This window comes from Saimiri boliviensis, chromosome 13 (assembly GCF_048565385.1).
Source record: "Saimiri boliviensis isolate mSaiBol1 chromosome 13, mSaiBol1.pri, whole genome shotgun sequence".
In the NCBI taxonomy this organism is placed as follows: Eukaryota; Metazoa; Chordata; class Mammalia; order Primates; family Cebidae; genus Saimiri; species Saimiri boliviensis.
In genome coordinates, this window is record NC_133461.1 from 102,034,562 (window position 1) to 102,046,227 (window position 11,666).

Sequence of the window (11,666 nt, forward strand, 5' to 3'; positions counted from 1 at the left end):
TTTGAAAATGATGGTAAATCTTCATTGACAGATAATGTCTTGTGGAAAGAGCCAAAATTAATTTAAAGCCAAGTGCGGTTATGCTATTTCTGATCATGAGAAAGGTTTTCTCATAAATCTAAGCTCTGAAGGCAGTGACAAAAGAGGCATTCCAGAACAATGTGGCAGCTCATGGAAATAAGTTTTTTAAATGGCACAGTAGAAGGATTGCACTTGGCAGAATTCAGCTCCCCTGTCCTACATAAAGGTCTCCCAACTGGTCTATCCACAATCTTCTTTTCACTAAGGCTTTGATATTTTGAAATGCTGTATAAACTTGATCATATCATTCCTGCTTGTCTTTGGATAAAAACACAAACTTGTATAAATGGCTATAAAGCCTTGTTTAGTCTGGTTCTTCTCTTTCCAACTTCACTGGACACCATTTATCTCTTGGCCTCTTGTTTCTGGCCACAGTGGCCTTCTAGAAAGCCATTATGAGCATTAAGCCGGCCCCACTATAGTCTTCGCACATTCTCTTCTCTCCCTCCCCATGTTTGCCACAAACACCTACTCATTCAATAGATCTTGGCTCAATAGTCAAGCCCTCCTTCCCAGCAAGACCTTTCTACCCTCCCAGTCCAGGACGACCTTTAGCCACAGGATGTATTTTCAAGGTATCATTTACGTTCCCTTCATTGTTCTGTATACAGTTTTTGATAACTTTTTGTGGCTGTCTGATTAATGTCTTTCTCCTTCTGGAGATTAGAAGGCTGCAGGGAGGCAGGAACCCCAACTGGTTTTACTTGGTGCATTGCATGAAACTTGACACTTGGGAAATTCTCAGTATAAATGATGGATGGGAGAGAAAAGTAATTTGGCACACTTGGGAGGTCAGTGATCTGCAAGAGGACTACAACGATCCACCCTCCCTGCATGCACCTGCTGCTCTTCCATCAAGAGATGAGTCCGTCTGGCTTTCCCTTGAACCTAGGCTGGTCCCCTGACTTGCTGTGGCTGCAGAATGAAACAGCAGTGGTTCTGGACCAGATGTGAGCCTAGCTCTTCAAAGGCCTCACCACTTCTGCCTTGGCTTTCTTGGAGGAGAACTGCCGTGCCATATGAAAGGTGGTTTCGGCCATGGAGGGAAGAGAGGCCACCAAGACTCATGGCCAGCTTCAACTGCCAGGCAAGCTGGATGCTGACTTACTTCTGCCCACAGAATTGTGAGACATAGACAGCTGTTGCTTTAAGCCACTCCCTTTTGGGATGGTTTGTGGTGCAGTAAGAGTATCTGAAACACTGGATTCTTATCTTAAAATAAATTCTAGCCAGGTATGGTGGCTCATGTCTATAATCCCAAAGCTGTGGGAGGCTAAAAGAAAAGGATTGCTTGAGCCTAGGAGCTCAAGACCAGCCTGGACAACATAGCAATACTCCATCTCTATAAAAATAAATATAAAAGTTAGCCAGGCATGGTGGTGCATGCCTATAGTTTCAGTCACTCAGGAGGCTGAGGTGGGAGGATCACTTGAGTTCAAGGCTGCAGTGAGCTATGATTACCACTGCACTCCAGTATGGGTGAAAGAATAAGATCCTGTCACTAAAAATATAAATAAATAAAATAAATCCTAATGGCATTAGTTTCTCTTCACACCACTATCTCTAAGAGGTAAACCTTTTCCACGAGAACCAGGGGCCTGCTCCCTTTATATCTGTAGTGAAGCAAGCCTCAATCCCTGGTTATCTTGGGCATCCACAGAGGGTTTGCGGTTATCATATGTCATTGTATGTACTTGTCCTTTTTCCTTGTCATTTTTTTCATATAGCATCATTTAAAACTTCCCTAGATATCTAATTGTTCAGATGTTCTGCTCCATTAGGGCAGAGATTTATGTTTCTTTATCTCTATTGATTCTATAGTTTCCTGGCATATAGTAGATGCTCAGTGAAATTCTGCTGGATGAATGAATGAATGAATCATTCTCTGCCTCGCTACCTCCACTTGATAAATCCCCTGCCGGCTCTGCCCTTCCCAAACATCCAATCTTAAAACACATTCCCCTGCCCCATCAATGTGCTGCCTTCTGTTCATTTATAATCATAATTCTCAAATATTCTGTGTCTATGTAAGCCACATCTCAGCCCAATACTGCCTCCTTTGATTCAGTGGCAATAGCAACCAATGGCTTAGGTCCTATAATAACACTAGATTTTGTGTTTAACTCAGATAACATATCCAGAATTCAGACATACAACTATGTTTTCCATGAATGTTGCCTGCTCCATTTTCTTCTTTCCAGTGCTTCCTATTTCTCAGAATGCCAAGGACATCCATCCCTCATGGCAACATCTGTGTGTTGACATACATCAGTAATGGTCTGTGAATCATTTGAATTCTGGTGAGACGAACGTTCATTGCCATTTACTCTGTGGTGGGCACTATGCTGGGCAGCTGACCTGTATGACACCCCCTGTGATAGAAAAGAGAAGCTTAGGTTTAAATCTCAGGCCAACAGTTTCTCCAGTCAGCAGCACACTGCCTCTGGAACTAGTGAGCTCTAGACATGGGATGAAATCAACAAAGAGAACTCCCAGACTTCAGGGGCTGGAGCTTCCTGGGAAGCAGAGTCCTCCTCCTTCCTTGTTTTTTTGTGTGTCGAAGGCTCACATCCTCATAGTCTTTCTACTCATCTCCATGACCAAAATTTGCTTTTCGAAAGGATTTGCTCCAAAGTATAAATGACTGCTAGCCACCTCACATTAGAAATGACTGCCAACAACCTTTCATGGGACCTCCCTCCCTTGAAGGGGTTCTGAATTTCAACCAAACATTTAGGATGCAAAACGGGAACAAGACTAGCAAGATTTAGACTTGGAAACAGGCAAGTCAGATTCCTCCCAACACTCAGGCTATTCCATGCAGCAAGCAACCTAGCCTTAGTGGGGGCAATCTTGGGGAAAAGGGAATGTGAGACTTCTCACAATATACAGGAAGGACCTTCACAATCAAATAGCCTAACCACCTGAGTTTCCTGGGTCAGGTCCTATTACACATGGGTGTTTCACTTCTTGGCTGTGCTTAGCACACTCATCCCTGCTTTGGTTTTAGTTTTTAATCCCTTTTCTCTCCCGCAGTCTAGTACAGACCGACAGCCTCTTCTTTCTAAAAGAGCACGTCATATTTAAGAACTATGTCCCTTGTGTATAATAATATATTTATTCTTCTGTTCACATTTTGCATGAAAATCATACTTAAGACAGTTTTAATAAAGAAAAAACGTATAACATCTAGTTGATGACGCAGCAGAAATAGTGCCATCTTCTTTAAGTCTCTGTTCTGTTAATGGCCATGCTTGTAGAAGCTTCTCAGTGACCAACAGACAGTTCACTGCTATACTCCTTAGCACTGTAATAATGTCACTGTGAGCGCCATCCTGAGCACCATGTAATATCACTCTGAGCACCAATGTCACAGACTTGCATTAATTGTTGACAAATTGTCTCCTTAACTAGACTGTGAGGACCCTGAGGGCACTGTACTTTACTCGTCTTTTTTATTCTGTGTAGCTCAGAGCTTGGTGCTTATTGCACAGGCGGTACATTCTTGGAGGAAATAATCTCTTACTCAATTTGTATCAGGAGGAAATTGGGGAGCACAGATTGACAGGTTTAGGAATCCTTTGCACACATGAGCAGCTACTCAGACCCTGTGAACTGTATGTTCCCTACTTCCCTCCTGTCATATCACTTTTTTTTTTTTTTTTTTTTTTTTTTGCTTATTGCAACCTCTGTCTCCTGGATTTAAGTGATTCTCCAGCCTCAGCCTACCAAGTAGCTGGGATTACAGGCATAGACCGCCATGCCCAGCTAATTTTTGTGTTTTTAGTAGAGATGAGGTTTCACCATGTTGGCCAGGCTGATCTCAAACTCCTGACCTCAAGTGATCCACCTGCTCTGTCTCCCAAAGTGCTGGGATTACAGACATGAGCCACTATGTCTGGCACCTTACTAGGATTTAAAGGAAGCAAACTGATTCTGAGGGCTCCTACTGCTCTCCACCACATCTTCTCCTCCACACTGCTGACTCCCTGGGAGAGCAGATCCAAGAGTGGGCTATGATTAGGCAGAGTGTCCACCTTCCCCTAGATGACTCCAGGACCCAGGTTATTGTTTCTCATCTCCCTGCATAGCTCAGTCACCACCCAGACTCCAAAATCCCAGGCCACCCATCATCACCCTGGCTCCTTCTACCAACTGGCTGTGGATGCTCCCCAAGGCGACCGAGTCTGTGTCTCTTCACAAACACGTTCTCGGAGACTCATAGTCGGTCCTCAGCAATGCCTCCAGTATCCCTCAGCTACTTAGCTGTTAGAGAAAAACACACAACCCTCCTGACTGCTCTACTTTAATGTTATGACCGTAAATCGCAAATAGGTCTCAGGACTTCCCAGTGCCTCTACTGAACTTCCATACTATGTTTACTCTCTCACTCCGAAAGATGAATCTTTCACACCTTCTCTGCTGTACAAACTGCCATCATTTCCCATTCACATCTCACTCTTAGCTGTTGATCTCCCTTCATATTTCACTGAGGACATAAACATATCCTGAGGAGATCACTCTCCCTCCATCTCTACATGCCTCGGGGCTCACACACTTTGCTTTCATTGCCACTTCCCAGTGCTTCCCTTGGGCACTGAATCCCATCTCTTCTCTGGCCTATCCCATCAGTGTCTCTCTATTTCACCATTCCCATCAGAATGCAAATATCATGTCATATCCCCACTTCCCACCATTGAAAGCTCTCTCTACACCCCTCCAGCCACACCACATTTCCTAGCTCTACTGTCTAGCAAAACCTTTCACAAGAGTTGTCTATTTTCCCTGTTCCCACTATTTTCATTCTTTGTTCTTTCTAGAAAGTACACAGTCAGGCCTTTGGTTCCATCATGCCCCTGGAGCTGTGAGCCTCACAAAACTTCCTCCTACCTGTCACTAAGGACCTCCTTATGCCAAATCCATGTTGCCTCCCAGTCACCCTCTTCTAATCTGACCTTTCAGCTGTGTGTGCCACAGTTGATTACTCCTGCCTTGCAGGACATCACACTCTCCTGATTTTTCTTCTCCCTGGCTACTCCTTTGCAATCTTGTCTGCTGGTTGTTTCTCCTCTTTTTGCTGATCCCCAAGTATCAGAGTTTCCTGGAGGCTCTGTTCTTATCTTTCTTTCCTCTCTTTATCTTCTTTCTTGTCATTATCTCCATTCCTGTAGCTTTAAAGATGTTGATATATCCCAAGTTTATACCTGTAGCCGGCCTCCTTTCTAAGCTCCAAATCTATGTACAGTATCTAACTCCCTACTTAGCATGGCTACTTCTTTGTCTATTGAATGCTTCTCAGCACAGTGTATACAAAATATAGGCTCCTACTTCTCACTCCCTGCAGTCCCTGGTAACCCTGTAACTCTTAGTAAAATGCATTACTATTTACTCAGTTGTTCAGGCCCTAAACCTCCCTTTTTCTCACACCATTGTCCAAACTCATCAACTCTACCTTTAAAATAAGTGCTGAATCTGATCACTTCTTACCACCTCTACCTGTCCCACCTGAGTCCAAGATGTCACCTCAGTGACTTTTAACTAGCCTCTGCTTCTGCTCTTGTCCCCAAAGAGCTCATTCTTCCAACAACCAGAATGATCCTTTAAAAATACAAATGAGACCAGCCACTCACCTGCCAAACACCCCTGAATGACTTCCCTTCACAATTAGAATAATATGCAAATTTTACTTTAGCCTAAAATACCCTACATGACTTGGTGTTGTCTACCTCCCCAATCTCTTCTTGAACTTGACTGCCCCCTCCCTGTCTGTAGTTGAGCCGTACTGGCCTCCGTGATCTTCACTGAACAGGTCAGGCTGTTTCCCATCTCTGTACTCACTGTTCCCTCTGCCCAGAAAGCTCTTCTTCCTAGATCTTGCAAGCTTTGCTCTTCAGTCCAGTCAGGACTCTGCTCAAGTATCACCTCTTTAGACAGAATTTTCCTCACTAACCACTAAGGCAGGCTCTCTTTGTCTTTGTCACTTTCTAGCTTCTCATCTTGTTCAATTTTTGATAGTGCTTGCTGATCCTTGATTTTTCAGGATACATTCATTGGCTTATGGCTATCCTTTCCAAATGGAAACTTCTCATTGGCAAGAGCTTTTCTGCCCTGTTCATCCAAAGTGCATAGAATGAAGGGTCCACAAATACTTATTGAGCAAGTAGATGTGTGAATAAATGTGCAAAGGGGCTCAGGTAAAGAGTGTAATTTCTATAATTTCAAACTTGTGATGTATTTCCAGGAGTAGAGTAAGTGATTCTGACCAGCAGGCACAGTGGAAGGCCAGGTGTTGGATTAGGAGAGCCTCTGTGGCAGCCCAGGACAGACATTTCTGCAGTGATAGAAATGACCTGTATCTCTGCTTTCTAAAACAGTAGTCACTGGCCACATGTGACTATTGAGCACTTTAGAGGTGGTCAGTGGGACTGAGGAATTGAGGAACTGAGTAAAAATAAAATTAATTTCATTTAATTTTAACTCACACTTAAATAGCTATCCAGGGCTGGTGGTCATGGTATTAGAACCTGAAGAATCCCTTCCCACGACCTGTGATTGCAGGGTAATTCTGCATACCTCACTGAGTTGTTGAGAAGACTAATGAAATAAAAAAACTTGGGAAAATGTCTGGAACATAAACGGTACAAAAAAAGAGTTGCTATTATTCCACAGAGTTGCAAAATAAAGTACTTTAAGTACATGTCATTTAAACTAGGCCGTAAAGCACTTGAAATGGACTTTTATTAATGCTTACCATGATGTTTTGTTTTGTTTAGAGTTTGTGGATAATCGATGTTTGGGTCTATATTTGAGCTTACAAACTAAAAATAGCACACAACCATTTTGGGATCTCATTGAAGGAGATAGATTACTCTTCTAAGTGGATCAGCTTGCCGATACTTATAACGAGCTAATTAATTTTGACAACAGCTAATGTAGCATCTGCAAAAATTGGATTTGTAACATTATGTGTACTGTATTATTTTCAAACAGTGTCAACTTCCTGGATAAAAGAAGTGTTTGTTTTAATATTTACTATTAAAATTAAAAAATAAGTATTTACTTATTGGAAACAAGATTAATTATTAAGGCTTACATTGGTTTGGACATAAAATCATTTTTCCTTAGTAGCTCACCATAATTCCTTCCATGCTGAATCCATAATATAAAATTAGCACAGATATAGAATATAAACAGACCATTAAACAAACCCTTAGGAATAACCTAATGCAATAATAAAATCACACATTTGTCCCAAATAAGCGTGGCACTTATTTTCAGGCCAAGAGAATTTGCATTCTGTAGCAGAGTGAAAATGACATTCCACCCTCAGCCTAAGCACTTGCTGGAGACTCTGAGAATAGAGAGAGCAGATGCATTTAAATTAAATACATGCTTATAGGCATAAAAGGCATAAAGAAAAGTTGACATTCTTATTAAAGAGACCAATTAATCTGCATCAGTTGGAAGGCACTTTACAGTTGAAAAAGTGCTCTAGGACCTAATATAAATGAGACTGGACTAGAAAGAGAATGAAAATTCACATTTCAACAATGGAAACTTGTCTAATTGCCCTAGAGCTGTGCTGTTTGAAATGCTAATCCTTCCTCTCCCAGACTGGGAGTTTGGGGTACCAGAAGGGGAGGAGGATGAAGACCCCCAAATGCTAAAGTGTGGGGTGGTCAAGACTTACCAATGGGCATCACTAAGAAAAAAGGCAGCCAGCAGAGGACGAAGCAGCCCACCACGATGCCCAGCGTTTTGGCCGCTTTCTTCTCCCGGGAGAACTTGAGGAGCCTCACCGAGAAGTGCGTCTTGGTCTTGGCGCTGGCCACCCCGCTGCCTCCTGCCGGGGCGTTTTTCCGATGGATGCGGAGCGTCACTTGCTCCGAGTCCGACTTGTCGGTCTTGAGGCCGGACTTGAGGCCCCGGCTCTCCCTCTTGGCCACCACATAGACGCGGCAGTACATGACCAGGATGATGGCCAGTGGCAGGTAGAAGGAGCCCAGCGCTGAGAAGAGCACGTAGCCCGGCTCCTCGTTGATCTGGCAGATGGTCTCGTCCTCCGGGGCCGGCTGCCTCCAGCCAAACAGGGGCCCGATGGAGATGACCAGGGAGAGTGCCCAGACGCAGAGCAGAGCCATGAGACCCCTCCTCTGGGTGACGATGGTGGGGTAGCGCAGCGGGTAGCTCACGCCGATGTAGCGGTCGATGGAGATGATGCAGAGCCCCATGATGGACGCCGTGCAGCACAGCACGTCCACTGCTGCCCAGATGTTGCAAAAGACCCTGCCGAAGGCCCAATAGCCTAGGACCTCGAAGATGGCAGAGAAGGGCAGCACCGTGGAGGTTAGTAGGAGGTCGGCCACCGCCAGGTTGACGATGTAGTAGTGAGTGACTGAGTGCAGGTGTCGGTGACAGGCCACGGAGAGGATCACTAGGATGTTCCCCAGCACCCCAAAAAGAATGAGGCCCCCCAAGATCACCCCGAGCAGAATGGCCTTGGAAATGTTCACCGGTGCCGGCGGTTGGGTGCAGTTGGAGCTGTCGGAAGCATTTCCGGAGAGAAACACCATGGTCCCAGCCGGGGCCGGGAGAGGTCCGGCTCTCCAGGGCCACCCCCGGGCGGGCGCGGAGGAGGGAGCGCGGGAGCGGGGAATCAAAAGGTCTCGGCTGAAGGGAGCCCTGCCAGCTGGGTTTGGCTGGGGGTGAGAGCGCGCGCGCGGGTGGGAAACAACCCTGGCCAGCCCTGGGAACCCTCAGAAGGCCACGCGAAGGGGCAGGGCATGAAAGGCGACATGGCCAGGGGCGCGCGGGGTGGTCAAGAACTCTCTCCACCTGCTGGGCTGGCCTGACCCGGGACCCCGACTCCTTCCGTACCCGAGGCTGGGTGCGAAGATAGAGGAGAGAGACTCCGTGCAACATGCAATCCAAGAATTATGAGAGTGAGAGTCTGCTTTTCCGTACTGTCTGACTCGTCCTGGTTGGGGGAAGATTCAGCATTATGCACATAATTCGGAATTCAAAACCCCAGCGCCAGCCTCCCCAGCAAACCAAAGGATCAGCCGTCGACGCTCAAAGGCAGGGACCTATGGCATCTGGGCGCTGCTCCCAGCCCGCAGTTAGCTACATTTTGAGCTGCCCCACCGAAGGCTCTTGCTCGCTGCAGCTTCTAGGTGCGCGGGGCAGGGGACGTGGATGTGAAATATGTGCCGAGACCCAGGCGGCTGTGAGCATCGTTTAACCGCGTCCACCTGAAAGAGCGCAAAGAGAAAGGCGGGCTGTGAGCTAGGCGCCCCAGGGAGAGAGGCCGTGCTCAGGTCGACGGGTTGCGAGACGCCAGCCGGGCGCAGGGCTGGTTCTGCGGTCCACAGGCCGCTTAGCCCCAATGCAGAGGAGGCGACTCCTGAGCGCATCTCGCGCCCAGACCACTGGGAACCTGCCTGGCGCGCTCTAACGCGTCACCTCTGCCGGAGTTCAGGATCCGAAGCGACAAACAAAAACAAATCCTCCAAACCCGAGGCTCCAGCGCTCAAAGGCTGGATTGCGTGAGTCGGTACCGCGAAATTAAAATCCCCGAAGCCACCGAGGGGCGATTGAGGCTGAGAGTGTGTCGCACCGACATAGCCAGGGAATTCCGAGGATGTGCTCGGTGTCCATTAGAACAGGTTGCCTCGCAGTCACCTGGAGGGGGCGGCCTGGGAGAGGGAACCGCTGCGACCCAGGGACCGCAGGGCCACGGCCATGCGCACGCTCACGCTCACGCCAGTGAAATTCTCACTCGAGTGTGCAGGGCACGCTGGTGTGTCCACCAGCCAAGCAGTCCTGAGAGCCAGGTCCCAAGCAAAGCCAGGAGAGACCAGAGCGCTGAACGCGACCCAGGTCTGTCCACGTTGCCTTTGCAATCCTCACCGTTGGCCACCCAAAGGGCTCCGGCTCCAAACCGCAGCAGGACTGCCGGGGAATGTCGGGGGGAGGACGTTCCTCCGCAGAGAGAGCTTTGCAAGGGACAGCCACTGCGGATTTTGCAGGCTTAAACATTAAGCCGGCATGCCAGCGGGTGGGGGCCGCCTTGCATTTTCTGGTCCGGGGGCCACCTGCTACACAAGAAAACTGGGTTTCCACAACTGCGTACCGACCGCAGGCACTTGGCAGGCGTGAGAAAGTGCCCACCTTGCTTTCTGGGATTGGGCCCTGAGGCGGGACCTGGGGCAAAAAGACTTGTTAAAATCGCAGGTTCTCTGGGCCCGGTGGCTCACGCCTGTAAGCCCACCACTTTGGGAGGCCGAGGCGGGCGGATCACGAGGTCAGGAGTTCGAGACTAGCCTGGCCAACACGGGGAAACCCTCGTCTCTAGTAAAAATACAAAAAATTAGCCGGTGTGGTGGCACGCGCCTGTAATCCCAGCTATTTGGGAGGCTGAGGCAGGAGAATCGCTTGAACCGGGGAAGGTGGAGGTTGCAGTGAGCCGAGATCCTGACACTGCACTCCTGCTTGGTTGACAGAGTGAGACTCTGTCTCAAATTAATTAATTAATTAATTTTAAATGCAAGTTCAAGATCTCACAGGTGGTATCAAAAACGTGCCATTGCAGAAACCCTTTTCCTCCTACCTCGGGTGATCAACACAGGGTTAAAAGGACACTTGTTAAGTAGAAGGCAACTTCGCAGAATATGTAAGGGAATCGGAGGTGGCGTGGGGGGGACGGTATAAAATCTAGTGGAAAAAGCCGGAGGCGCTGGGAAAAGTGGGGATTCCTTTTCTCCAGACGGCGGGGGTGGGGGGGGGTCTGCCCTCACCCACTCGGCCCTGCGGGACGCTGGCCCAGCGCACTTACCTTGAAGCGCCGCTGCTGAACCACCGGCTCCCGCGCTGGGGAGGCGGACCCGGCTTCGGTCCCGCGAACTGCCTGCTTGCTCTTCTCTGGAGGCGGAGAGAGGGGACCGTCTCTCGGAGAAACCAAATCCTTGTCCTTTTGCACCCGCTGACTCACCCCTCCACCACCAATGTCCCTAAGCTCCTGGCCCTCTGTCACTTTACCTGCATTAAAAAAAAAAAAAAAAAAAAAAAGTCAAAATAGGAAAAGAAAAAAAAAAAATACAGATAAGCGATAACTCTACAATCACCCTTTTAATACTCAGCTCCCCGACACCAGAAAAGAATGGCAAGGAACTTTGCAGCTCTCGCTGACGTAACACAGGCAATAGCCCAGCTAGTACCGTAATCTCCTGCTGCTGCCGTATTACTCTAAGGCAACAGGCATAAGTGTTTCTACAGCTGTAATGTTTTCTTCCTGCCTAGAGGGGGTTGGGTTCCAACGTTTCTTTAAAAAGGGGTGTGTGTGTGTGTGTGTGTGTGTGCGTGTGTGTGTGTGTTGTGCGCGCGCGCACGCGTGAATGTGTAGAGTCATTTGTAGTAAATAACTTCTTTAAATGGTCTGATTTTAAAAATAAAGCAAAATTGACGCCCTTGCTAGATATTGCTGTGTGTATGATGTATTCAAAGGAAATGTGCTACAAAGTAACTTTGAACAGCTTGATTTGATTAACATTTGGCCTAGGCTTTGTCAAAAATCAAGAAGCATATTA

The 11,666-nt window shown here is 47.4% G+C and overlaps 1 protein-coding gene across 4 annotated transcripts in view; it reads right to left on the reverse strand.

Annotated features, from left to right (window-relative positions):
* ADRA1A (adrenoceptor alpha 1A) overlaps positions 1-11,353 on the reverse strand; it is a 97,627-nt gene extending 86,274 nt beyond the window's left edge. For 2 of the 4 annotated variants that reach the window (XM_074384083.1, XM_074384084.1), the window contains exons 1-2: positions 10,916-11,339; positions 7,772-9,332 (exon numbers count right to left, since the gene is read on the reverse strand). In XM_074384083.1, coding sequence (XP_074240184.1) covers positions 7,772-8,654 — 883 coding nt within the window. In that variant the 5' untranslated portion in view covers positions 8,655-9,332; positions 10,916-11,339. Of the gene's footprint in view, positions 1-7,771; positions 9,333-10,915 lie in introns of all 4 variants that reach the window. The other 2 variants (XM_010347764.3, XM_010347763.3) reach the window with 2 other exon arrangements.
* Between the last annotated feature and the right edge of the window lie 313 nt (positions 11,354-11,666).